Here is a 27,574-nt window from a genome sequence, read left to right on the forward strand (position 1 = left end):
TCGGGAGAACAGAGATGACAGAGCTTTGAAATATTTTTTCCACTGCACTTCTCCATGCAGTTTCACCATCCTTTCTCTCTCACTTGTCTGATGATTTTCTTCCCATGTTACTGTGAATGCTCAAGATCACTGTGAGGCAGTTTTATTCTCAGCCATTGCTCGGATTTCCCCAAAGTACTCAGCTCCCAGCCCATATTAATACTTTTCACAGTTTGACACCTTCCTTTTCATGACACCTGTGGAAAGGGTTGAGGCTTTAAGATACGTAGGTGCCAAGCAAACAGGATGGAGAATGTCTCAGTCCCAGAAAGACCCCCAAGACCCCCTACCACCAACCTGTACATATAAGGAAAAGGGCTATGCTGCCAGCTGGTGCAGTACCAATACCCTGTGAAATGATGCCACCAACACACCTTGTATTTAAGGTACAAAAACATATTAAGGATGTATTAAGAACCTATAAAAGCAACAGGAAACCTGATAGATGCACAGTGATGTACTGAGTTTCAAGAATCTGAGCAGGACGCTAATCCAATTTCACTCACTGTATTGAGGTACAGTTGAATAAGAGACCTTCAATTCTAAATAAAATCTTTCAGTCCAGTGGTCTGGAGGAGGGATGCCAATTGGTGCAGCCTTGACTGTTTTTCCCCAGAACACAGATTGCAGTTTGCCTGTGGGGCAGACATGAGGGAATTTGCTTGAGGAATAGCTGTCCTGCTGCAGGTGTAGAGATAATAAACGTCAGAACTTGTGATTCCATGCTCAGCTGTAGTTGGACCATTTCCAATATTTAATTCAAGACACTGAGAGGACTTTTCCCAATGATCCCAACATGAACATGAAGAGGGATTTGAGCACACCCTTTGCCCTGCAGCCCCCCTTTTCTCATATCCTTCTCCTAAATCCTTCTCAGAATGGTCAGGAAACTGATGAATAAAAGTAGAGGCTTCTATGTGGCTTTTTCTTTGAAGATCAAGGCTATGAAGTCAGTCCAATGTCACCCATAGTCCTAGGAGCAGGGCCCAAGCGAAAAAGATGGCAGGAAAGTTGGAAACAGAAGGACCCTTATACTGGCACTGATGGCTTGCCTGGACAGGCTAGAATCGAGGAGCTCCATAATCATCTGGCATCCTCTCAATATTGTATCTGCAACAGAAAGAGGGACCACCTGTGAAAACAACCTCCTCCACATTACCTCCCTCCCCAAGTAGCAAGAAGCATACCGGCAAACTGATCTGCTAGCAAGAAGTTTTGTTCCATTTCTCTCAAAGTCTCAAGACTTTAGTTTTAGTACTAGACTGTTGTAGAGAATAAAATCAGTCGCTTAGCTGAGGGTACACTAAGATACCAAATAGAACAGAACAAGACTTCCTCAGGAACCTGTACAATGTGTTTTCCTGATAATCCTGATGACATGGCTGATAAGGAAAACTAATCCGTGGAAACACTGGCCTCAAGGAAGCTAATTTTCCAAGCAAAATCAAGTGAACATAGAGACTGCAATAAGGATGGGCCTACAATCAGTCTTTTCCCAGGAGCAAGCATACTTCTACTTTAGGCAAGCACTAGACCCTTTCCAGTGTTGAGTGCTATAGAAAATGCAAGAGAGAAAAACAATATGGCAATGAAGTCCTGTCCGACCACAATCCTACCAGGCAATGTTCCCTCCCATAAGAAGTCCCTTACCTGTGCCGGGAAATATACATTATAGGCACTCCTGGAATTTTTCGTATTCTGCGCTTGAGCTCTTTGTCCACTGTGGCCACTATGTAACATTTGTGCTGCAGAAAAGAGGCAAGTCAGATTCAACTCTAGTGAACCATAAAGCAGACCAAGCTGAGCAAAAGCTTCTATTTGCCTAGCTCATGTTACACCAGAGGGTACAAGTCCTCTGTGAGACACTACCAGGCTTGAATGCGAGGGTGCCACGTACAGAATTCCACAGCAGATTACAAACATCCTTCTGCTCATCAAAAGAATCCAATAAACACCCACAGGCTGTCCAGCCCTCCTGGCTGCTATCCCTCTCACCCCAGATGGTCTTTGATACTCTCTAATATAGCAAGACTGTGCCCTCCTAGGTTATACTAGGGACTGAAACTGCCTCTTAACTAGATTTTACCATCTCTTTGCCGGAAATTTTTAAGTCATCAGTAGCTAGGAAGGTTCAGGAACATCTAGTTTGTTAGCACAGCATGGGAACCATCAGAAACAGAAGTACCTGAGTGACCCTCTGTACCAAGCAGTCGTCTGCATAGGTCCCTTTGTGTGTACATGGCAGGCGTTCAAATCGAGGGTCCTTGGCAATTCTGTAGGGATAGATAAGGCAGCATCACAGCAGTCAGACCAGTAGAAGTGTACAATATAGTATGGAGGAACAAGAATACCCCCTTTTAGATACGCAGCACTGCAATCCTCCAAGAGCTTAAGCGATGAGCAAACGGCATACCCTGGGCAAGTGAAATGAAGAGCAAAAAAAAAAAAAAGGAGAGAATGCAAATTGTCTGGCTAATTATTAGGTAGGAGTCATGTATTTCTTGTTAGCTGGGTTCAAGATCCCCACAATGTTAGGCTTCTGCCTAGCAGAGAAAAGTCATCTGAAACAAGTTATCCATGGTGAGATCTAGAAGATCTTCTAGTAACTGATCTTTCAGACTGTACATACAGGGATACTTCACTTCCTCTCTGAGGTGGAACATGAAAACTACTCAGGAGCTGCATTTTGATACTATGCTACACAACAGGTCAAAATAAAAAGTAAAGAAGAACACACGTGACTGGAGAGCAGGAGAGCACGAATTACACTGGACTAGTTTTGTAAAGTTCACAGAATAATATGGTTCTAGATTACCAGTAGATTCTGCCTACTAATACAGGAATAACATGAGGCATAAATGAAAGGTTCCAAAAGACTATAATTTTATAATTTTTATTTTTAAAAAATAGCCTTCTTTGTAGAGACTGTGGGAAAGAGTTACTGTGAAAGGCTTAGGGAAAAAAAATGATTTACATATCAATGTTATGCACTTTTACCTAGCATTTAGTTTTGAAAAATTATTTCACACTTAGGCCTTAGTACTGATTTCATACAGCCAAGGAAAAAAGTAAATTAGGGACTCTGCAACAACCTAAAAATCCTCTAGTGTGAAAGCATCGTCAGCATTGTCACAGAAAAGTCCTTTTCATGGCTTCATACTAAAACAGCAATCTCTACAAAAAGACAGGAACATTGCACCTACCTTAATGCCACACGATACCTCTGTCCTAACTTCTCAATTTCAGCCATTACACAATCTGTGATACATGGAATACCTATATGTGAAAGGCATTAAAAGCTTGTATTAGAACCAAGTAGTATCCCTTCATAGGCCTCTATGGTATTGCTCATGTGCCCAGGCGTAGTTATCTGTCACAGAACTCTATACCACATTGGTTAAAATTTTAAACTTGTAAGAACTGATAAGGATGCAAAGGGATGAAATGTAAAGCCACAGAGTAGTTGAGCATGCAATAGTAAGTTTAGATTTTGAAGTTATTAACATTTTAACTTTGTAAGATCAGCATTTAAGACGATTGTTTGACTGAATCCAGAGACAGCTTTAGGGCTAATAAGGGACAAAAGAAGTGAGCTCTAAGATTAGCAAAGATCTGTGGCACTACAAGGTCCAGAAGCAGCTGTGAGTGATGCAGATACTCACACTTGGCATAGAGGCAGTCCATCATTGACTGCACTAGGTCCAGCTTGGCTTTGATGGAGAAGTTGATGAAGTTAGTATCAACCAGGATGTAATAAGGAGGGCCCAACTGTGTATTATATTGAAAGAACAAACACGAGGGATGCTGGGGGCTGTCAGAAAAGATAAAGAATTCATATTAGTTAGTGGTGATTGACAAATATCAGTTCCTACAACCTGCACAGCCTGAAAGGCTAACAAGGGTGCACAAACCAAGGCAGCTTGGAAGAGCAACTCATCAGGCCTCCCGCTGCCTCCAGAGTCCACTCCCCTGGCTTAGGGCAGCGTTTTCTGCCCCGCCAACCACCTTTTCAGAACAACTCTGGCCGGTTTGCTCGGAAACGCCCTTACTCACGGCCCGCGGCGAGGCTCGCCCCCCGGCCCCGGCCCCGCGGCCGGCCCGGGCACTTACACCTCCCGCTCCTTGATGGCGCTGGGATCCTCCTTCTTCTTCACCGGGGCTTTCGCGCGGTCCTTCGCGTTGCTGCAAGGAAGCACAGGCAGTCCTGGGGGGGCGCCGGGGGGGGCGCCGCGCCGCGGCCTGGCCTGGCCTGGCCTCCGCGCCCGCCCCGGCGCCCGCCCCGCTCACATGCGCTCGTCGCGGAGGCTGATCATGCGCTTCATCACCGCGTACTTCCGCGCCTTCTTCTGCTTCCCCTGAAAGGAGGCGCAGCCGCCGTGAGCGGAGAGGCGCGGTCAAGGCGCCGCGCCCCCCGGCCCCGGCCCCGGCTCCGGCCCCAACCCACCATCCCGCCGCCGCCGCCGCCACTTCCGCTGCTGCCGCCACTTCCGCCGCCGCGGGTACGTCACTGCGCCCCGCCGGGAAGGCCCGCTGGTGACGTCACTTCCGGCCGCCGGCACGGGGCAGCGGGAGTCCGCGCCGGTCGCGCGCAGCAGCGGGCCCGCCGCCGCCGCCGCCGCTGCAGCCGCCGCCGCCGCCCGCAGCCTCGGTAACGTCGCCGCCCGCGCTCTGGGGCGGGGGGGGCCGCGGGCCGCCCCCTCCGGCCTGCTGGGCCCGGGGGCCGGGCCGGGGCGGGCGCTGCGCCTCCTCCCCCGCGGCGGTCCCGGCGCGGGTAGCGCGGCCGCCGGCGCCCTCCGGGTGCGGGCAGCGGCGGCCGCTGCGGCGCGCCTCGGGGAGCTGCTCGGCTGGCCGAGGGCGCGGAGCGGGGCGCAGCGGGGCTTGGGGGCCCTGCCGCGCCGCGGTCGGCTGCTGAGGCTTGGGGAGCGCGCAAGCACCGCCCTGCCGCCCCCCTGCTGCCGCTTTCTCCTCCTCTCACGGAGCTGGGAGGCCGGGGAGGCCTCCGCCCCCTTCCTTGTCCGGCTGGCGGGTTTCTGAACAGTTAGCGCGCCCCTGGGTCTGCAGGCCCTTGGCTCTAGCTGATCAGCTTTTCCGTTAAAAGCGGCACGCTGCCGTTACCCGTTCTTCGTATGAGCGCTCTTGACCTGCCGTCCTAACAAATGAGTGTAACTTCAGCTGCGCCTTCTGCAGCGGTAATGGCCCTGTGGCCTGAAATGTCTGCTCTGCCGTAGAAGAAAATATTCTCGGTCTAGGCTTTGCTTCTTAGTTTCCAGTGCCCTGTGCAGCGAGGGTGAGCCGTGCCTCACTGCGGTATCTTCCTTGTGCAGGTTTCTGGGATTAGTGAGAACATGCAGCTGTTGGTGTCTGTCAAATGCAGCCTTGTTTTGCCTGTCTTGCTAGTTAGAAAAAGCAACGACACAGAGAGCAGCGACACCACTCAGGTGTTCCTGAGCTCCTCCCTGGAGTGCTATCCTCAGCAGAACTATGACTGAGGAGGAGGATCAGACTGCAAGGAGAACTGGATGCGTTAAGGAAACCGCAGGGCTGAACTCGCCATCTACAAGACAGTACTGGGCTTAACTGTTGGGTGAGGAAATGCAGTTGGTGGAGCTCTGCTGGTGCTGGCAAGGGTACCTAAATGGTGCTGGTGAAAGAAGTGATAGAGGAGGCACTCTGCTCTCCATGCTGGCGTGTAGAGCAGCGAGTGGCTGAACATTGCTCTGGCTTGGGAAGCTGATTTGGTGTCAGGATAAGAAGTGAAAGAGACTGACTTGAAAGCTGCCATCTGGCTGGCTTGCTGCGTTTGGGGAGAGGAGGAGCTCGCAGCCCTTGAAAGTTCTTCAGCTAGATGAAGAGTATTTGACTTAGGCTCCTGGCAATGGTTTCACATATATATAGTTTTCCTATTAGCAGTATTTTATTGGGACTGTATGTGAATAGATATGGCAGATTTCAGCCCTGAAGAGAGAAAGATGAATTTGTTTGTATGGTCTTTGGCCGCTGATGTGGCTTTTGTCCTTGACAGCTGATGTTGGAGTTTGCACAGTGCCCTTTGAGCTGACTCTTCAGGTTTCTGTGGGTGTATTTGAAAGTTAGGTTCCCATGGGCATTTCTATTTCTGTTTTCATATTCTGTTCATATTTCTGTCTTTATGCATGTTTGACTTATGTGAGAAAGTGCTGAGCCTTTCACTTAAAGGAGAATCCTGTGTGTGGTTTTTTGTTTTATCTATTTATTTTTTTTATCTGTGGCCGTTCGTAGTGGATGTTTCTCTGCATGGTTAGAGAGGGTATTCCTTTCAGAGATCTCTTGTTATGAGGTGGTGGCAAATTGTAGAAAGGATTTTAAACTTATCTTGTTAATTTTGGAACTTCTCAAGGGAGAGGGAGAAAAATTAGTAATCATCCCAATAAAACAAGAGGCTCAAAAGATTTTCTAGGTAAATCTGTTCAGTATAGTATGGTCCCTGCTGGCTCTGCAGCTGTAGCCACAGGAATGTGCCGTTGCTGCGTTATGCTGCTTTTCCAGGTATAGTTAGGCTTGGGCTTTTTTCTGGAGCTTTGCCTTCTGTTCCTCTGGCTTCACAGCAGCCACAATGGGAGCAAAACTTATTCCCACTGCTGGCCTTGTTTTCCTTGCTGACCTGAGAGAAGTTGTGGCACTAATACAGTTTATTTATGATTCCATTCTGCCTATTCCAATTATGCAGGTACTTCTCTTTGAGATATACCAAGAGTAAGCTTTCCAAATCTCTGTTTTTCCTGTAGAGGGCAGGAGACCATCACTTAATCTGTCTTTGGATCAAGAACACTAAGACCTGTAGGACAACTTAATGTATTTTTTTCTGCCCATCTACGATGGTTGCTGTTGTTCAGAATTAATTTCTCAGATTGTTAGCTGGTGGTTCTTAGTGCTGGCTATTTTAATTTAGATCTTCATCCTAGTGAGGGAATGACAACATGTGTTGGATACCAGCTACTCGTAGTTAGGAATTTTACCCTAGCATATCCCAGCTGCATAAGCATCCCTGAAGCTGATGTCAGTGTACATGCCAGAATGAAGCTGATTGTGCGTATGGCAGACACTTCATCTCCATCCACCTGACTTGGCTCCTTGCCTACCCTATCATGCAGAGATAATAAAATGAGAAGTTACTGCACTGATTAATGGTGATGGCTTGCTGGATGCAGGGAATTAGTTCTGAAATTCTGTATCCCAAGGCAAGTAACCTAGGTTTGTATTGGCTTCAAAGGCTTTAGTGTTGAAACAGTGGGTCTTTCTCGTTATCCTATCTTAGGAGAGACTATGGTTTGTGTATGTTTTATAGAAGAAGTAAAAAAGTTACAGACTGAAGCAGAAATAGTCTAGGTCGATGAACCATTTTTTTGTTAAAAGTTTATTCAGTGACATAAAGGGGCTAGTTCTGTAAATGCTGGAAGGAGGTCTCACAGATTCCCAAACAGTGGTAAAATTATGTGAAATTCCTCAGCTGTGCAGGGAAGAGGGGCATGTTTTTCAGACAGGACCAGTTGGAGAAGAGTTCCAAACAGGCGTTTGTAGCACAAAGTAGGTGCTGTGCACTTGTCAATGACATCTTGGATACATACTGTGAAAGAACTAATATTTCAAGGAAATTGGTAGATCTGTGATTCTTAATACAGAGAGAAAAGAATTCAGAAGCCTGAAGCTTCATCTAGGAAGAAGAAGAGAACTCGTGCCCTGGGGACTGAACACCATTCGCTCAACTAGAGGAAAGAAGAAAATTGCAGAGTAGGTGGGATTTTTCCTTGAGCTATGAGGGAGGAAAAGACAGCAGGAGTCTGTCTTCTTCTGCAGCACAATTGAAGAGCTCTGCACAGACATGCCTGTTGGCTTTCATATGAGCTAGAAAGCTTATCATCTCAGCAGAAGTGTGCAGAGGCAGCATGCTCTGCGTGATTAATGAGATGAAGAGAAATGAGAGACATCTTCCAAAGGGAAAGGTGGGTGATGGGGAGTAAGGAGGAAGTGACAGATGGTACTGTGGCATGGCAGGCAAGCAGAGCACATCATTTACATCCCCAGAAGTGGTGGTTCTCTTTACAGAAAGCTGCTGTGGTGAGCCTTTGCCTGCTGTTAATTTTGTTCTCGCTCCTTTATGTGATCTGTGTTCTGAATGAATAGATACAGACTGGGTAAGCTCTGTGGTTTGTCTGGCATATGTCCTGTTTTTTTGTGGGCTGCATCAATAATCTAGTTGATAGAGCTTCTGAAACGCCTTATGAGGATACGTGTTTTTTGAATACCATCGTCAGCAACAGCAATCTGTCCCATCTGCTTTGGGATCCAAGAACTCTTGAAGATTTGTCATTCCTAACTCTAAATAGCCCTCTAGACCTGAGCAAAATTAGCTTGGGGTAGCACATGATATTTTGTGGAGTGTGAAGGCTTCAAGAAATACCTGATTCTTACTACTCCTTTTGAAGAGCACACAGGTACTTGTCCACTCTGTGGAACCTGTCTGCCTGCTGAGCCCTGCGTAGGCTGAATGTATTTGGTTTCATCTTGAACCTGCCGGTTTCAGGGGGCCATATAATGAAGTGAGATTGTGGCATATGAAGTGGCAAAGCCAAGTACTTTGTGGCATTTTGATACCAAAGCCAAGCTCTTTGCAACATTTTGATGCCTTTACAGCACCTCTTCTGTGGCTTTGACACTTGGTGATGAAGACTCCTGCATTTTGCAACTCTTGCGTGTCTCTGCTTGCTCAATTTTCCCACAGTAATGGAAAGTCCAACTGATGCATCTCCTTTTCTTCCTTTTCCAGGAAAGCCAGCAAACGGTGGACTTCAGGGAGCATTACTGCAGGGCAGCCCTTTTCAACAAAGAGGAAAAAATTGCTGTGCTCAGGACCTTACCTTTCAGCAGTAATTCTGTGATGCAAGTTCCAGGAGTCTCTTTATCTGTAATGAGCTTCTCCATGGCCTCTTATTGCTGACATTTGCCCCAGTGCTGGGCACAGACGGGAAGGATGCTGGAGAATGAGTACCCCCCTTTTGGCTTTTAGAACATGGGCACTTATATAAAGGTATGTAATTGCTCTTTGGTCAAGGGAATGGAGGATGTGCAGCTGTCACTGGAGGCCGTTGAAGGGGGTTTGCTGGGCTGGAAAGTGATGGCCATTGTTGGGAGGAAAATGCCTAGCTTAAGCTTTCTGCGTAGTTGTGGCTGCTGCTGTTGCTGAGATAACTGACGATTAACTCTCCATTTGTGTTTATAAAAAAAAAAAAAAGAGAGAGAAGCTACATTGTCCATTCAAGTTGCTTTTTCTTTTCTAAGTGAATAGTGAGGCGTTGAGCTGTATTGTATGGATGGATGTATGCCAAATTGTTTGTCTGATTGTCACACACATTCCTTGCTGCTCTTCTTTCATCTGTCAGCTATGTCTGATCAACCAAACAGCATGTTGTTGTGGGTCTAGTCTTTTTACTACATGTTTGTTTAGAATTAAGTTCTCACTGAGGGAACTGTTAGACTGCTGTCTCTAAGTATTGCTGTAATCTTAAGGGCATACCAGAACAAGGTTTTAGCTTGTGCTTTGATCAGTGCACTTTTCCATGGTGTCTTGGGTTTCTGAGGGCTGGGTGCAGATTTCTAGAATTGCAGATGTAGACAGTTTCCATGTTGCAGAAGTGAGTAGGAAAATATAGGAGGACCATTTTCCAGTTGCATTCAAACTTCCTATAGTAGACATATAGGGGAAGATGTATTCAGCCCTGCCCGAAAAGGATTCTGTTTGATTGGAACAAATAGGAGTGGTGTTTTCCACAGCCCTTTTATTCTGTAGCTTTTCTTCTAAGGTTGCTAGCTGAGCGTCAGTTTCCTTTCTTTTTTTTTTCTTTTTTTCTTTTTTCTTTTTTCTTTTTTTGGTGGTGGCTGTCTATGATTTGCTTTCATGGCAGACTAGATGTGATCTTTGACTTCCATCCTGTAGATGTAAAAGTTTAGATGAGTGACTTTCAGCTACTGCTATTGCAGTCAGTGATCCTGCAACAAGTAGCTTCCTGCAGTTCCCGGAGCTCACTCTTACTACTTTCAGTAGATAATGCAGCATTCTTATTTCAGACCACTCAATCTGAAAAAGAATCCATGATGGTGAGAGAATTGTTCTGTGTAGCATGATGAGTTTTTTGCTTACTTCACAACTTTATGGAATAATGCTTTAGGGCTGTCCTTAGAGAGGAAGAGAGGTGTTCTCTGCACTCACTGAGACACTTCGAATGGGACAGGATGTGAGGAGTTTGTGTCAGACCTCTGGTGTTGCAGGGCCTAGGCATTTGTCTGAGAAATCATGGATTAAGTTTAGGCCAGTGTGTCTGAGGAAGAGTCACTGGACTGGACTTGGCCTATTTTGTGTTCTAGATGCAGCTGTGATCCTCGGCTGTGTGTCTCACCGAAGGGACCTGATGTTTTACGTTATTGGTAAGTGAAGGAAAGGCTGCCACTATGTTTGTGGGCCTCTCCATAGGATTTAGAGGGGTTTCTTGAAAGCTTCTGCTTTCATGTTAGTTTGGAGTCTACCTAACAAACATGAAGTTATTGTCTTCCCGTACTGTGCCCCCACCTGGCAGACTTCCCTGTCCACCATTCTTCTTGTTCTCAGACAAATTCCTTCCATTGACTTCATCCCTAAACCATTCCCTTCCTTTTTATTTTGAGAACTAGTGCAGGGTTGTTGCCTCCATGATGTTTCTTAATTCAGTCTTAATGTGATGTGCAGGGATTGTGTGGTTATCTGTTTCTCTTGAGAGAATCTCTGTAGTTCTAGTTTGTGACTCAGAGGGAGTTGCACACTTATGTTGGTATGTGTACTGGCCATACCTGAGATCCTGTATCACCTTTAGCTGTTTTTCTTCAACTTTCAGTTATTTCCAGAGTTTTGAGGGACTTTTGTTATCCTCTAACCTAACTTTTAGCATAACACACACCATAAATGTTCACTCAGTAGCATCTGCATTAAACCTCTAATTTGTGGTTGAGTAGAATGTTGTTAATAAAAGGTATCTTGGGCTGATGCATAGAGGACCTTGAGCCTGACTCAGCTGTGCTGCTGTAACCACCCGCTGTTCTCTCTTTGCTGCAGGTGGGATCACAGTGTTTGTGGTAGCCTCCGTCTTCACCATTAAGTTCCTCTTTGAGTTTGCCGCACGTATAGTCAGCTTCCTTCAGCATGAGGACCGGGAACGCCGAGGGGAGCGAACTATTTATGACTACGTGCGAGGCAACTACCTGGACCCCCGGTCCTGCAAAATCTCCTGGGATTGGAAGGACCCCTATGAGGTGGGCCATAGCATGGCCTTCCGAGTGCATGTAAGGGAATGTTTCTGTTTCCACACAGCTTTTGGGGTAGGACAGAAGTCTACTTTAGGGACAGGCTCTTCCGATAGTTTGTACTGGGGCCAAGCTGGATGTAACCTACTAGTAGAAAAGCTATCTCTTGGTGTCTTCTGACTCCTCTAAGTGTGTTGCAGAACTGTGTGAGTGCATATGAGATTTGCACTCCTTTAAAATCTTATCTTTGTCACTTTAGAATCTTCTGAAGAGCGCAAGGGGACCAGGGTTCTCCTATTTACTGCTTTCTTTGCTGGAAAGTGAGTTGGCTGGGCCTTGCCTTCAACAGAATTGTTGCTGTCTTTTGGTTGTGGAGTTGAAGTTGGGAGCCTGTGAGCGGGCATCTTACCAACCCAAGAACTATAAAGCCTCTTGGCCCCTCCCTGCCCCATTCCTCCAAAAAAGAGTGCCTCTATAACTCTTAAGCATTTTTCTGTGTGATATGGAAAAGCTCAAGTCAAGGACCTTTGTTTCCCTGAATCCCAAAAGGCCGTCTAGGGGAGTGGGACGAGCATACAAATGAGATGAACGAGGAGTCTGAATGCTGAGGGTTTGAAGCTATGTGGAGAAAATCTGAGCAGGTTCTGCTGGGCTCGTGTGCTTTTCCTTCCACCTACCCCACTCAGAAGTAAGAAGGAAAGTTTGACTAAGTTGTCATGTCAGAAAGGTGAGGAAAACCCTTCAGCTCAGTGTGAGTGAGTGAGGAGGAGTTCTGACCCCGTGGCAGGCAGTGAGAAAGAGCTGAGGGGAAAGGGACTTGTTCTATTCCTGCTATTTAAACTTATTTCGTCCACTCACTGACTCTCACTCTTGGGAGCTCCAGAAATTCTGCCCATCCACTCCATGCTTGTCTCCCGTTTGCTCAGTCCTTTGTTCATGAACAGTAGCTGTTGCATGCACTGATTACTCCCCCTGTCAGTCAAAGACGTGCTACTTCAGGCCCTATGTCCCCCTTATTTAGGAGCAGGGAATAGTAGTAGTTCTTGCTGTCTGCAGGCCATTTGCTGATAGCAAGCAGGATCTGGTCCATAGGCTGCCAGATGAAGAGCTGTGTGCTTAGGGCTTCAAAGTATATTTTTCTTCCGTGCAAGGAAGTACTGGTTGAGGTGTGATTCCTCCCAGAGTTATTTATCAGATCAGTTCTGTAGCTGAGCTGACTATGATTGTGTCTAACACATTGTTTTCATGCTACTGCTTCTTATCAGTGCAGAGTGGGTCACCTCCTTAGGTCAGTGTTTCCTGCACACTGTTTTCTATAATAAATTGGTGAGAGTTTCTACAGCACTTTGCTGAGTACAAAGGGACAAGACCTACTTGTCCTTCTGTAAGAGTGAGGCTTTACTTTTTCTGCTTTTGGTAGTGAGTTCTATTGGTTTCTGTTTTGATAAGCTCTTACAGTGCAGAGAAGAAATGCCTAGAGGCATATTTTTTTCGGGTCACTCATTTGAACTCCAGCACCAAAGAGAACAACGTAGTTCTATGCCCACTTGTGCCTTGTTCACTCCAGAGAACCAATCCGTGCGACAGAGCTGGCTTTTTTTTTTTTTTTTTTTTTTTTTCCTGTGCTGAGCTGAGGTTCTTGCCCTTTTTACTTCTTTGTTGCAAGGCGACTTGGTTTCTCTCCCTCTGTGCACTGCATATTTGTGCTGATTTGGACTTCTCCATTTCCCATGCAGTTATTCTATAAGAATGGGCAGCCCTTCCCTTCTCACCGGCCTGTGGGGCTGCGAGTTCACATCTGCCATGTGGAGCTAGCAATTGATATTCCTGTAACCCAGGAAGTTCTTCAGGAGCCTAATTCCAATGTGGTGAAAGTGGCCTTCACTGTGCGCAGGGCTGGGAGATATGAGATCACTGTAAAACTCGGTGGCTTGAATGTGGCCTACAGCCCCTACTACAAGGTGTTTCAGCCAGGTAAGGTCTAGGTGGCCATGTAATGATTCAATGTAGATTTAGAGGTATTGGAGGCAGTTAGGCATATGTTTTTCCAGCTAAAGTAGGTAGGTGGCAGGGAAGGGGTTACCCTTTGCCATTTTCCTCTTTCCATGTGTAATTCCCAGCAATAGACTCATACTTAAAACATGCTTTTGATTACCAACACATGGCAAAATATAAACTACCTTACAGCATAAGCCATTAGTGTTTCTTAAACTCCCTAACCTAATTTGTCACACTCTCCTTCTGTATTAAGTTCTTCACGATCCATCTAGTAATCAGAGAATGTCTTTTGTGCAAGTATTGAGTTATTTATACGTTGAATTAGAAATGCTTGTTCTGATTTGACTGTTACCCTCTTTGAATACCCTGCTGTGTTCCTTTGAGCGTGTAAAGCAGTTGATACCTTAGGTCTACACTTCTGTAGAGTATACACATCTTGAAAGGTTTCCTTTATGTCTATTTTAAATTTGCTTCCTTCTATTTTTGCTTTGTTTGACCCTGATCATCATCTTTTATATTTCATATACATGTTCATTAAAAGCACCTCCATTAAATTGCATTGTGAATGGATACAAAGCTTGCTAAGATAGCCTTTGGGTTAAATTTTGTGTAATACACTGAATTTGCAAATTCTCTTAGATATCAGCAGACTTGTACTTTGTGTACCAGCGGTGGGAGCGAGATCCCAAACTGATGGTTAGAATGCAGGAAAGAGCATTCTTTAGAGGTGGTAATGGGGTTCACTTTCTTGGTATTAAGTGTCTGACCGAAGGCAAACGCTGCACACCACAGTGTTCATTTCAGTACTCAGACTGTTTTTTAGAATGCAGGGGCGTAGAATGTGTTGAGATTTTACTTTTTTTAAAGAGGATCGTGCGCTTCTTTGCTTTTCCTTTCTTCTTTGTAGCTGCACCCGGGACTGTGTTTGACTCTAAACTGTTTTTGTCTGCTTCAGGGATGGTTGTTCCCTCCAAAACAAAAATTGTCTGCCATTTCTCCACTCTGGTGCTGACCTGTGGGCAGCAGCACACCCTGCAGATTGTTCCAAGAGATGAATATGACAATCCCACCAGCAATTCTGTGTCCCTGGTAGATGAGCACAATTACAGCCTCTCCATCCATGAGGTGAGTGGGATCTCATCCCTTGCTGCTTGCCTTCAGGTGAGCTAGAGAAGACTGCCCCCTCTACTAATGTGTTTTCCATTTAGCTGGGTCCTCAAGAGGAAGATGAGAGCTCTGATGTTTTGTTTGAGAAGTCTGTGGTGTCCAATCGGCAAACTTGCCAAGTGTTCTTGCGACTCACCTTGCACCGTAGGGGATGTTTCCATGCCTGCATCTCCTACCAGAACCAGCCCATAAGCAATGGTGATTTTGACATCATTGTCCTAAGTGGTGAGTCAAGAGCTACTCAGTATTCGTTCTCCAGGTGACCTTTTGCAGGATGCTATGCACACTCGTGCAGGAGAGCTAAACATGGCTTCACTGCGTGCTAGCCATGCTTAATTGCTCAAAGAATGTCTATTCATTCAAGTAAGCTAGTCTAAATTTGTTGCTGACAAAGGAGTTCTCTGAAGGCTGATGTTCTCTGTTCCTGTAGCTGATACAGGCTGCATGTGTTTCCTCCTTTATCTTGCAGGATTTACCTCTAAGGCAAGTAATTTTTATTGCTTGCTAGTCCTTGGTATCAGAGCCATACAGTAGGAGAACCAATTGTATATTGTATATGAAGCTGTATGGATAAAGAACACTGAAAGCTATATACCTTTTTACCATTTTGTGATTCATGATTTCTGAAGGAGTGAGTCAATCATATATGGCTGTCATATAGCTATGGCCTCAAGCTAGTGTTCTGAGAGAGGTATTCTGTAAGCTTTTTATTTTTTCTTGAACCATCTGCTTTCTGAAGCCAGGACAGAGAAACTAGTGTTTTTAAATTTCTGCATTCCAACTCCTGGATTTGCTTTAGAGATTCACTTTGAATATGTAGTCTTCTTTTGTAATCTAATTTGGTGTTCTGTGGTTTTTTTGCTTTTTGGTTCTTGGTTGCATTAAGCTTTACACAACTTTTCTGTATCAATTTCCTACAGAGAATGAAAAGAACATTGTAGAGCGCAATGTGTCCACCTCAGGTGTCAGTATTTACTTTGAAGCCTACCTTTATAATGCTTCTAGTTATACCAACACTCAGTGGCATCTCCCACCCACACACCTGAGCTCTTCTCAGCGCCGTCCTTCTACTGCAACTGAGGATGAGGATGAAGATTCTCCCTCTGACAGCCAAACTCCTGAGAAAGTGAAGAAACCTAAAAAAGTGTACTGCTATGTGTCACCTAAGGTAAAGAAGACAAAATTACCACTCTTTGTATTTGGACATATGCTCCAAATAGACTACAGCTGAAGAGCTTCCTTGTGCCCCATCTCTTAACTCCAGATTTAGATGCTTCAGATTTGGCTAAAAAGAGTTTGCCTATGAACGGACAGCAAATCTAGAGCTCATGACTGAGGATGATGTAAAATGATCCTTGAAGTTTTAGGGCTTTCTAGGTCTGATCCAAAGCCTATTGGAAGTTTTCTCACTTACTATCAAGTAGACTTTCAGTTTGCCTTCCCTTTGTTCTGATCAGGTCAGACCTGCTATTCCCTTTCTCAATTAGTTTCTGATACCTCTGTATCTGAGCTTAAAAGAAGATACTTCTCAGATCTTCTGGGTTTGTCTGTCCTATCCGTGAGTATTTCAGGGAAAAGAAAAGGGGAAGAATGGTCAGAGGACAAAGGGAAAATGTTTAAGTAGAAGAAACAAGATTAAAGCAAAATAAAAGGAACTGATGATTCCTCTGTAGTAGAACCTTGTTAGAAGAAACTGTTACCTGTTCTTATTGTCTATGAATCATAGAATGATTCATATGAACATTCAGGGAAACTAGAAGGGTAGACAATTCCACAAAATCTACTAGTGAGTTTGTTTTATTAATCAATTAATTTGAGTTCTGAAAAGATATAGTGATAAGTAGCAATAAAAAAAAGTCTATTCTAGAATTAGTTTTCTGATAAAGGAAGCTGGCTACAGATATTTAAATCTCTGCTGCATGCAGCACTAAAAATTGAATTTGAGACTGAATACTTGGTCCTTTTGAGCCTGGTAGTCCTTTTATACCTGGAGAATCATTCTGGATGTTCATAGTCTTTCCTGTTGGCATTACTTTCTAAAGAAGAGCATCAGAAATGCTTATTATTGCAAGTTTTGTTTATATGAGAAACTTTTCAATGCATTTCTGATGCTTTCATAGTTATATCACTGGATATCTCTACCTAGACCTAGAGCATCTGCCTTGTACATTAGAGGCATGTTAACAGGCTATTATTTCTTTAAGATGCAGCTGTTCATATTTGCTCAGTTCCTGGATAAATCCTGCTGATTACTTATTTTTCGCCCAGTCATTGCAGCTAGAACAGGCATGTGCAGTAAATGATTTTCTGTTTTGTCTAAGGATGCTTAAATCTGATACTAGATTGCCATCCAGAAAGCAGCAGTTCTACAGCTAGTGGTTGTTTGTTCTATCAGAAATACTGTGCACACTGAAATTTCCCAAATCTTCCAGATTTAGCAATTGCAAGTGCTTTGTAAACATTGTTTGAAGTGATTGTTCTGAAAATTAGGAAGTAATAGCAATAATTCAGGTAGGTGGAGGGTAGTTTCTTTTTTTTTTTTCTTAATATGTTGTGATCTTACTCTGAATTCAGCTTCTCAAGTGTGTTTAATATACCCTCCAATGAGTAAGACTAGAAGTGTTTAACTGAACACCATGGCTTACTGTTTTATAATCTGTATCACACTTGCATCGTGAATACATGCAGTAAAATCTTACTGAGATGGTGCTTGTGGTTCTGTATGCTATTGCCAACCTCAAAGGTTTTTATGTATCATGCTAGAGGAGGATACCACCCAAATTAGCAGAAACCTGCCCCTGGGGTTGGAGGAGGTCTGTCTGTCTGTACTTAAAGTATTTCAGGGAAAAGCTTTAATAGATATGTGACCTTCAACATTTTCTTTTCCTTGTGGTTATTCAGCAATTCTCAGTAAAAGAATTCTACTTGAAGATAATTCCGTGGCGCCTTTTCACCTTTAGAGTGTGTCCTGGCACGAAGGTGAGTCTGTCTACGTGTAGCTACGATGGCATTTCCCATGTTGCTGGCCTGTGGTCCCTGTGAATGAGTCTCTCCTTTAGAGAGAAGGGTTTATACCCACCAAGCGACATTCTGTTGTACAAGATTCAGACTCTGGAATTCCCTCTTAGTGCCAAAATTCTGCTAATGTGTATTAGTAGGAACTAGTATCACTCCTTCCTGACTATTTTCCCACTCTTAGGTGTAAATTTTGATTCCTTTCACATTTCTCCTGTTTTCCCCATAACTCTGCTGTGGCTGTCCCCCTGAAGGTCCTAGCTTAGGGAGTGTTGTCTGAGGCAGCCTATCAACTGGAGTTTAGATGCTTACTGTTAACTGCATTTGCGTGGGTGAGCAGAGAAAGTCTGAGAGTAGAGATGGTGTTGGCTCTGTCTACTGAACATGCTATGCCTTCTGCAGGACAGTTTTACCTTTTCTCACATCTTTTTGCTGCTAGTTTTCATATCTTGGTCCTGACCCTGTGCACAAACTACTGACACTGGTGGTGGATGATGGGATCCAGCCCCCTGTGGAGCTCAGCTGCAAGGAGAGGAACATCTTGGCAGCCACTTTCATTCGCTCTCTTCATAAAAACATAGGTAAAGAGGCTGGGAGGTGGGTACAGTAGTCAGGAAGTTAGCACTTGAGTCTGCTAGTTTCCGTTATGAATGGAGATTGTCAACGTTGAATGACTTCTGAGGGAGAACTCTAATTCTTGCAGTTCACATTTTGTTCCTTGGGGCAATTCCACTGAATATATTTCATAACGCCAGCGGTTTCTTTTCAGTTTGGCTTTTCTGTCACTGTTCTTTGAACACTCCCCTTTGAGTATCTGAATGTCTGCAAAACTAACCACTGACTGCCTTTAGAGTTCTGTCTCCAAACCTTGCTGTAGCAAACTCATCCTTGAATGGCGAAGCTGACCTATGCAGTTAGGCTTAGAAATGCCCTCTAGACCTTCAGGATGTTGGCAGCTCAGGCTTGACCCAAACTGTCACTGTTCTCAGGAGGCTCAGAGACCTTCCAGGACAAAGTGAACTTCTTTCAGCGGGAGCTGCGTCAGGTGCATATGAAAAGGCCTCATTCGAAGGTCACGCTGAAGGTCAGCCGTCACTGTCTGTTGGAGTCGGTGAGTGTATAGGTCACTTCACCTAAGGCCAGTGCTTCCTCCATCCTTTATTTTCTGCTTTGTGCCTGCTGAAATCCAAACTGACATGTGCTTGGGCAAGAATGTCTGATTAGTTTGTTTCAAGGCAGGCACTGGTAGTCAGTCTTGAGACAGGAAGAAGGAAAGAAATCACAAGGTAGCTCTTCTGTGCTTAGGCCTGGTAGCTGCCCTTACCTGTCTGTGGGATGCTCTATTTCTTTTCTACAGATAATAAGATCAGATCAAACTATACGTAATTAGGAAACTTTGGCTCTGTTAAATTTTTTAAGCATCTTTTCAGAGAGTAGAGGAAGCCTTGAGAGGTGTCTGTTAGATGCTTGCATAACCTATAAAAGTAGAAATTTTCTGGCTAATGCTATCCTATCCCCACTTTATATGGTGACCTGAGGCCCAGAGAGAGACTATGTCTATCAGGACTAAATTTGGGATTGGAACCTAGAGTTCTTGAGTCCCTGTTTACTATGTTTTGCTACAAAACTGTTTGCTAAGTTGAACTCTCACATCAGGCAGTACCAAGCTGCATGCATGAAACTCTTGCACTGAACCACTGCTACAAGCCTCTCTGTGCAACGATAAAATGCTCTGTAGAGCCTTGAAGTTGAGTCTTCGCTGGAGCTCACCTGAGCGGACATGTTTCCCAAACTGAACCTAAGACAGACGCATTCGTGTAATAGAGCTCTCAATAGACATTCTAAATACTGCATGCACAGAACAGGCGGTTGTGCTGTCCTGACTTATTGTTTCCACATGTTTCATAATACAATTGTTATAAAGATGGAAAAGAACATTTCTGGGGTAGGCAAGACTGGCTAGGATTTTCCTTGATTTACACTCAGTAAATCTGTATTTTGGAATATTTTCTGCACGTACAAAGTTATACTGTTTACAAGATTTTGTTTCAGTTAATAGCTTGTTACAGAATGACTTCACTTCTAACAGTATTTCCATGACTACTTTTCCCTGCTATTTTGGAAATTGGTGCATTATTGTTAGCGCTGGTGTTAGAGCCTGGTAAGATGAAATAAATTAAGTGCTAAAATAATAAATGCAATCATTGGTTTACAAGTTTGATAGAAGCAATGAATGTAACCAGTGCATTTAGCCCAAAGGAGCGACTAACATGATGTTCCAGTTTGTTTGAAGATCAGCTAGTCAGAGCTAACTGATTTTTTTTTTTCAGGACTGCTGTGTAGCTTTTGCTTTTTCTTTAATTAGAATCCAGAATCAGGACAGAAGTAGTTACAGACACTCAAAAGATTTTGTTACTTTTTTTGCGTTGTGACTTGCTTTAAGTATGAACTTGGTAAATTCTTCAAGCTATTTTTTAATGCCCTCCCAAAAGATTTTTTTTTTTTAATCTGACTCATGGGCAGAGACTGCTTTACAAAAATTGTTCCTACCCACAGGCATTTTAATACTTTAAACAATATTGCTCTGCAGCTTTGAGAAGGATACATCTGGGCTGTGCTAGGACTGTTGTTAAACTGCATACTGGTTTTAGGATAAACTGTTTTATGTGAATCGTATTTTTCTACTTCTTTTAATAGAAAATGAGGAATTGGCTTCTATGATTTTAGACAAGTAAAAGTCAGACCCTAGGAGTTCCTAGTACAGTTTTGTTCTTTAAACTGCTAGATTGTATTTCTTGTTTGGTGTTGCTTAAATTGCCCATCCACATGTGGAGGATTTCATACTAGTTACAGGGTGCCAAGCAGTAACAGCTGCTGCTATTTTCCTTTTGTTTTTTGTTTTTTTTTTGTTTTTTTTTGTTTTTTTTTTTTGCAGTCTCTCAAAGCAACACGGAATTTTTCTGTTTCTGACTGGAGCAAAAACTTTGAAGTGATTTTTCAGGATGAAGAAGGTGAGTTAACATGTTCCTGTGAATATGCTTGAGGAACGAGTGAAAAAAAGTCATGGTGGAGTTGTCTGTTAGTCTGAAATTCTGATTTCTTGTCCATTGTGGCTTCCAGCCCTCTCACTTTCTCACTGATGTTAGTAAATTATCCTGCTGATGTTGTTATTTCCCCACTTTACATAGGGACCTGAGGCCCAGTGAGAGACTGTCTATCAGTGCTAGATTTGGAAGCATAACCTAGAGTTCTTGAGTCTGTCTACTGTTCTTTGCTACAAAGCTGTTCTTCATTTGTGTGCAGCTGGTTCTCCCCCATACCACCTGTAAATGCTGGTTAAGTTGATACAGGGTCCTGCTTACTAAAGAGAGGGTGAATATTGTGAAGAGGGAGGTTTCGTGGTTGTGCAGTTATTCTTACTGTATGAGCTAACTCAGCTTTGTTTTTGGAATCTGAATGTGAAACCATAGGTCATGTGAGAAAGAATAAAAAAATCCTGTTAGTAGCAAGAATGTGATACAAGGGTAGTTACAGGAAAATGAATTAGGCAAATGTTTCTGCCTGTTTACTCTACGGATACCTTAACAGTAGGAAGAATTTTTGGAACTGAACTGGAGACAATGTTCTTTGCCCAAGCGTTTGTTTTTTCTGGTATCTCTGGCCAAGATCAGGGCTGCTCATGTCTGGTTGTTGTTGGAGCTGAACTACAGCTGAACTTTGCCAGAATGGTATTTCCTTAAAGTGCCAAGCGGCTTGGCAGAAGCATGCCCAGTCCTGGCAAAAGAGACTAGCTGCAGTGTTCGCATTCCCTCAGTGGAAGCAAGCTCCTTTTAATAAAAAATAAAAAGAATAGCACTGATCTAGGCGAAGACTGGAGAGTACTGAGTACTAGTTGTGACCCACGGCTGACCAATTTTTTTTTTTTTTTTTTTTTTAACCTTGTAGCTCTGGACTGGGGAGGTCCACGCAGAGAGTGGTTTGAGCTCATATGTAAGGTGTTATTTGATACCACCAATCAACTCTTTACCCGCTTTAGTGATAACAACCAGGCCCTGGTGAGTCTGCAGTTTCCTCTGCTGGATGGGTAAAACTGGGTATACTGGCATGCTCTTAGCTAACTGGTAAATTCATTAAGACGTCTGCAACCTTGCCCCTGCTTTAGCAGGCCTGCTCAGTCACTTTGTGTGCCTTTCTCAAAGCTTTACTGGATCATCTTACTCTGTTGAAGCATCAGAGAATTGGCTGCCTGAACAGGATAGCTAGTTAGCTGGGAAGGCTGGATTTCTGAGAAGAGAAGATGGCATCAGAGGCTTTGTTAGATCTGAATCTTTCAGAATCTGTTTCTGCTCTCACAGCTCCTGGCCTGTGCATGTGAAGCACTTTATGTTCTTCCTAGGCAGGCTCAGGCTGAGGAATTATTTCATTTGTACTGACTCTGACAATACTACTCCACAGCACCTTGGGCAGCCTGAAAGATGCAGCAACTTGACCTGATGCTATTCCTTCTATTTGTGCTAGTTTTGTCTGGTACTCGTATATTTTAATTCCCTTCCTCTTTGCAGGTTCATCCAAATCCAGGTCGCCCTCCACATTTGCGACTGAAAGTGTATGAATTTGCAGGCCGCCTGGTAGGGAAGTGTCTTTATGAATCATCTCTGGGTGGTGCTTACAAACAACTGGTGCGAGCTCGCTTCACCCGATCCTTCCTGGCTCAGATCATAGGACTTCGTATGCATTACAAGGTGAAGCTTCCTCACCTTGCATGAAGCCTGTATTGGGTTGTGGGAAGAGGCTGAATGCTGTTGTAGTAGAAGATGATCCAGAATCCTGGTTAGCCATGTATGTTAACTTTTTCTTCTCTCTCTTTCTGCCCTATACAACCCTGCCATTTTTTTTCTCAGTATTTTGAAACAGATGACCCAGAATTCTATAAATCCAAGGTTTGTTTCATACTGAACAATGATGTGAGTGAGATGGATCTGGTCTTTGCTGAAGAGAAGTACAGCAAAATAGGACAGCTGGAGAAGGTGAGAGAGAGATTCCTGAAAGTGGGACAATTTAACCCCTTCCATCTGTTGCAGGGGAGGCTGGGAACTGTGCTATGTGACCCAGAAGAGGAAGCTTATCCTGGACAGTAGCAAGGATGGTCCATTCCATTTGGGAATTTGTGTTTGGGGGATGCTGCTGCTTATACTCATGTCAAGCGATCTCCTGTTTTCAGGTGGTTGAACTTGTGACAGGAGGGGCTCAGGTGCCAGTAACCAATGAAAACAAAATCTTATATTTGAATCTACTTGCACAGTACAGGCTGGCCAACCAGGTTAGAGAGGAGGTGGATCACTTCCTGAAAGGTAATATTCTGTGTGCTCCCCACTCCTTTTGCCTTTATGTCCTGGAGGCTAGCACTTACTTGCTCTCCTCTCCTTCTCTTCCAGGTCTTAATGAGCTAGTTCCTGAGAACCTCCTGGCTATTTTTGATGAGAATGAGCTAGAGGTAATTGCTGCCTTCCTATAGGCAGGCATCCCTACCTATACTTACTCTCCTCTCTGAGAAATAAAGAGCTTTTTGGATCTGGAATAAAGCCAGAATATTTCTTCTCTAAGCACTTTAAACATTTGTAATTTGAACAGTAGCTGTCTCTGAGTTTTCTGGGGTCCTCGCCTTCTTACTGCAGTCCTTTGCCTTTCAGTTGCTTATGTGTGGTACTGGTGACATCAGTGTCTGTGACTTCAAGGCACATGCTGTAGTGGTAGGAGGATCTTGGCATTTCCGTGAGAAGGTAAGTGAAAGGGTTGCTTCCTCTTGCTTACTGAAATCAGTTAGCCCAACTACAGCAGTGGTCAGTTTAAGAAAAGCCAACAAAGCTCTTGTTAAGAACAGTTCAGCAGGCAGTCAAGAGAACCTGGTGGGAGCTATGCTACTGAAGATATTCATGGCGATATGTTTGTCTCTAAGGGATGCTTTAAGATCATGATTGCAGCCCAAACTGAGATGGAGTACTGTGAAGTAAGTATTGTGGTAGACACTCCTGATGTAGTAACCTAAATTTGTACCCTGTAATTGACCCCATCTCTGCTTTTCTCAGTGGTGGGGGTAGGAATGGGAGCACCTGAGCCTGTAGTCAGCTTCCATTAGAAAAATAATGGAAATTGCCAAAACACCTAACGTGAAAACAGGTTGGAGAACATGTTCCTGTTTCACATTCCTGCAAAAGTAAAATAGCATGTAAAAACAAACAAAAACAACCACTGCCCAAGAGATTAGGCTAGTGCAAAGAAGCAAATGTGCTACTGTACTGTAAACGTACCTAGCTTGCCTGATTCCCCTCCTTCCTCCCCCCCCCCCGACATGAGGAGAGCAGAACTGCTTCTGCGAAGGAAAGTACTAGCGGTAGGTAGTGACATGAGACAACACTTAACTGGTAAGAAGCTATATGATCCTTGCCCCTCTGTTTCGCTGTGATAAAACAGATAATTACAACTTGTAGCGGAGCACTTGCTTACAGTTGATCTTCTTGTGACCTGCTCTTATACTTATTTGATTTGTTTGCCTGACCTGGCTTTGCTTTTCTTATTTCCTAACAGGTCATGAGGTGGTTTTGGACTGTGGTCTCCAGTTTCACACAGGAAGAGCTGGCTAGGCTCCTGCAGTTCACAACTGGCTCCTCCCAGCTGCCCCCAGGAGGGTTTGCTGCGCTCTGTCCATCTTTCCAGATCATTGCAGCTCCAACCCACAGTACATTGCCGACAGCCCACACTTGGTGAGTGCCCCAGGGTGGGGGAACTTTCTGCATTTTAGTTTGGGAAACTACCACTAGCTATTTGTGGTGGACAAGCAGTGTATAAAATGTGCGTGGCCCTCTTGTCAGCCTGTTTGCAAACAGCTGATGGGGATGGTCTCTCCGATCTAGTCTATATGGAATTTTTCTTTTGTGTCTTCCAGTTTTAACCAGTTGTGCCTCCCAACTTACGACTCCTATGAAGAAGTGCATAAGATGCTGCAGCTAGCCATCAGCGAGGGTTGTGAGGGCTTTGGCATGCTGTGATTTTTCCCCTTTCCAGGAGCCTACCCAGCCTCCTGGCTCTTCATGGCAAGGCCCAGGTTCAATCCACTGTTTGTTCTCCTTTCCTTCCTATGGGCAGTGGATGCAGAGCACAGACTCCATGTAAGGAATCTGTTATTCAGAAGATGTCACGTGGCCTTTCCCAATCCACAGTGTGTCAACAAGAGCTCATCTTTTCCCTTTCCCCTCATTCCCCTTTTGGTTCAGTGTGGAACAACAAAAGCACTGTGGTGCATCCATCAGGAAGGTAGTGCACTGGATTTCTCTGCACCTCGAACATTCTTCCTTTCATGAGAAGATGAAGTCTGTGAACAGAAGTTGCAGTGAGGTGCAGAAGATCTGCTGAGCTGCCTTTATTGTAGCTGTCTGGGAGGAAGGGGGAAGACCACCTTGGAGCTCTGCTGGAAACCTGGCTTACAAAAGCCTTAATAGCTTTCCATGCTTTGGTTCAAGTCCCCCTGTGATGCTCCCCAATAACTCATCTAATTCAATGGCTCATGAAGGGTACAAGGTTGTCCTTGCTTTTAGCACCTGGCACAGAGGGTTTCTGGTTCTCCTCCATTTTACTCTGGATGCTGCTGATTGTTGCCTCTGCCAGAGATCAAAAATGGTCAGTATCTACTGGTGGAAGTAACCTAAAGGGGAGAACAGTCTCATCAGAGCACAAGTGCTGGCCCTGACAGTGATTCTGTACTACCTCCACCAGAGTCCAGCAGCAGAAGCGTCCTTCTCCAGCAGTGGCTGATAGCGAGCCTCTGCAAATGAACTGGAAGAGGAGTTTCTCCTCCACTGAATGTTTCTGACAGTGATTTATGATATTGCACAGGAAGCTGTCCCATGCCCTTGCCTTCCTTTCCCTTCCTCAGGAGAGAGGGGATGGGCATGAGCGTGATCCCTCAATGCTGAGCACCAATGCCTGTCTCACATTCACCTTCAGGGTATGTATGTATGTAGTAACAGTGGTAGGTCTGTAAGCAGCTGTGGTGTGCCCTGGGTTTGTCTTTGCACAGAAGTGCAGCTGGAGTAATGATACTGGGTAGAACATGGTACCTCTGCCCTGGCATCCCACAGGGTCTTGGCTTCTACCTCTATCATGCGGTAGCCTGAGGTTTCTCTTTCTCTACTGCATTTCAGGCAGAGTTTCCAGAGGGGTGTTGGTGCCTGGAGAGCAACTGGCTTCCTCTCCTCCCAGTTGTCTTACCTTCTCTTTCTTAAGCTCTCCTTTCTTGCTATTCCATTCAGTGCTGCTGGTTTTCCAGCATGAAATGCTCACTAGAACTTCACTCACAGCGAATCCTGCGTAGGTAGTATATCACACCGTTGTCTGGCTTGTGGGGAGCAGGGTTGACAAACCAGCATGCGAAGTAAGCTTATGGTTAGGCTATGTTATTGCTGATAGTCTATTCAGCCCTTCCCAAGGAAATAAGGGGAAGAGGAGTCTGGGAATATTGATGGGTTCTTCAGTGAAGTAAAATTCAAGGAAATCTTTTGGTTTTCAACAGTCCCTTAGTTCAGGTCAGGAGCCAAAGGCTGACAACTGGCAAGCATGAGAAAGCTGCATTGCTGCTGCCATGTAAGCAATGTTGGCTTTCACTGGATGACTGAGTTACAAGATATTTTCCAGAACAGGGTCTCAAGCTGGCATCTCTGAGCTAATTTTAGAACATAATGTTAGATTAAAAAGTCACATCTTCCTCTGCCCCTTCTGCTGTCTTTGAGCTACTCTTGGCAGACTGCTGCACAGTATAGGTTTAAGACAGCTGTGTGTGCTTTTCCAGTATAGCTTAGCTGAATTGACTAGGAAGTTGGGGAAACATTCTGCATCCAGAAAATCTCTTTATTAAGGCAGCATCTTAGCTATTCTGGGGCTGTGTGTGTCACTTCTGTACAGAAATAAAAAACCATTATGGTGCCAAAAAGCAGCCAGTTGAGCATTGAGATTACTCAGGGGGATTTCTTAGCCTTGTGAATTCATTCCCTCACTGGCATTGAGGTGCTGGGAGACTGCCAGCTTGAGAGCTGCTACAGTTGCGCTCTGACAGATCACTTCAGTAGTGGCTGTGCTCCCTTTTTTAGTGCAGGCTCCTTCTGTGAAGTCCCAGCCTCCTTTGGGTGGAGAGTGTGGTACCGTTTTGTATACAGTATGGATGGCCTCTGTGGTCAGTACAGTTACAGCTCCGGTTCTCTGTGCCACCACTTCACTGCTTCCTCCAGAGACCAAGAGGAGGCAGCGATGCTTGGCTTAACCCCGGTTTGTTGGAGGCACAGCTTGGTGCTGTTCCCATGCTTCAGCCGTGTCTTGCAGTTTTATGTGGCGAGGCTGCTACCAGCCTTATTGCTACGGGCAGACTCAGCCGATGACATCTTCCTCAGGAATCTTCTCCGTTCTTTTGAGCTAGACTGTTTTTACTTTGAGGACAAAGTAGGTGGGCAGTCAGCAAACTTCTCCTGCTTGAAAGAGCTCCTAAACACTTTACAACACGTTGCAGCCAGCACCCCTCACTTTTCAGCAGCTGTATAGATACCAAGGATTTTCTTCATAACACAAGCACAGTCAGAATTGTGATGGATGCTCTTAATTGAAGAAACCCATCTATGTTTCCACAGGCCCATAGCTGGTCCCATGCTCCTGGGCTCTGTCACAACGTTTCTAAATCAGTATCTAGCCTCTATACCCTTCTCCAGCGTGTTCGCTCTATGCTGCCCTTACACTGGCAGCAGGGATGTGCTGTGTCACCTGTACTGTATGTTTCTTCTGGCAGATGCTTGTTACCTTTTTATTTTTTCATCCTTTATTCCCATTTAATAGGGGCACTTCTGTAGAAAGCTTTAGGATTCTGTTACCATCTCAAACAAGTTCCACGTTTCCTGAAGCTGCTTTGAGGTGCACATGGCTTGGCTTCAGCCCGCACCTGCGGGCCATCTTGCATGCTTTTAGAAACCAGGAGCTATGGATGATACAGGTCAGATCTGAGTTCCCTCTG

At 44.6% G+C, this 27,574-nt stretch overlaps 2 protein-coding genes across 4 annotated transcripts; one reads left to right on the forward strand and one right to left on the reverse strand.

Annotated features, from left to right (window-relative positions):
- Positions 1–414: 414 nt before the first annotated feature.
- On the reverse strand, positions 415–4,502 carry FCF1 (FCF1 rRNA-processing protein). The gene is made up of 8 exons (XM_062577887.1): positions 4,484–4,502; positions 4,327–4,394; positions 4,150–4,221; positions 3,702–3,850; positions 3,243–3,315; positions 2,225–2,312; positions 1,690–1,784; positions 415–1,149 (listed from the first exon to the last, which is right to left on the reverse strand). Exons 1-8 carry the CDS (start codon positions 4,484–4,486, stop codon positions 1,101–1,103), a joined length of 597 nt encoding a protein of 198 aa, XP_062433871.1. The 5' UTR covers positions 4,487–4,502; the 3' UTR covers positions 415–1,100.
- A 118-nt stretch (positions 4,503–4,620) lies between these two features.
- AREL1 (apoptosis resistant E3 ubiquitin protein ligase 1) lies at positions 4,621–27,258 on the forward strand. Of its 3 annotated transcripts, none has more exons than XM_062577421.1 (20): positions 4,621–4,687; positions 8,843–9,103; positions 10,438–10,497; positions 11,159–11,385; positions 13,083–13,320; positions 14,300–14,469; positions 14,553–14,736; positions 15,432–15,679; positions 17,413–17,490; positions 17,966–18,107; positions 18,516–18,637; positions 20,462–20,537; positions 21,472–21,581; positions 22,089–22,268; positions 22,428–22,553; positions 22,748–22,877; positions 22,962–23,020; positions 23,217–23,306; positions 24,112–24,287; positions 24,470–27,258. In XM_062577421.1, exons 3-20 carry the CDS (start codon positions 10,482–10,484, stop codon positions 24,570–24,572), a joined length of 2,475 nt encoding a protein of 824 aa, XP_062433405.1. In that variant the 5' UTR covers positions 4,621–4,687; positions 8,843–9,103; positions 10,438–10,481; the 3' UTR covers positions 24,573–27,258. The 3 variants fall into 3 exon arrangements, with proteins under 3 accessions (XP_062433405.1, XP_062433406.1, XP_062433407.1); XM_062577422.1 differs by having other exon boundaries at positions 11,159–11,355; XM_062577423.1 differs by lacking the exons at positions 4,621–4,687; positions 8,843–9,103; positions 10,438–10,497; positions 13,083–13,320 and having other exon boundaries at positions 11,322–11,385.
- Positions 27,259–27,574: the final 316 nt, after the last annotated feature.

The sequence above is a fragment of the Rhea pennata genome, chromosome 5, assembly GCF_028389875.1.
Source record: "Rhea pennata isolate bPtePen1 chromosome 5, bPtePen1.pri, whole genome shotgun sequence".
In the NCBI taxonomy this organism is placed as follows: Eukaryota; Metazoa; Chordata; class Aves; order Rheiformes; family Rheidae; genus Rhea; species Rhea pennata.

Excerpts from the sequence above, each read along its gene's own strand:
- FCF1 (XM_062577887.1), bottom strand. Across the intron at positions 4,222-4,326 it reads AGCCTCCGCGACGAGCGCAT|CAACGCGAAGGACCGCGCGA; the intron begins GTGAGCGGGGCG and ends GCTTCCTTGCAG. Across the intron at positions 3,851-4,149 it reads GCCATCAAGGAGCGGGAGGT|CCCCCAGCATCCCTCGTGTT; the intron begins GTAAGTGCCCGG and ends CTTTTCTGACAG.
- AREL1 (XM_062577421.1), top strand. Across the intron at positions 18,108-18,515 it reads CTCTCTTCATAAAAACATAG|GAGGCTCAGAGACCTTCCAG; the intron begins GTAAAGAGGCTG and ends CACTGTTCTCAG. Across the intron at positions 23,021-23,216 it reads TTGATGAGAATGAGCTAGAG|TTGCTTATGTGTGGTACTGG; the intron begins GTAATTGCTGCC and ends TTTGCCTTTCAG.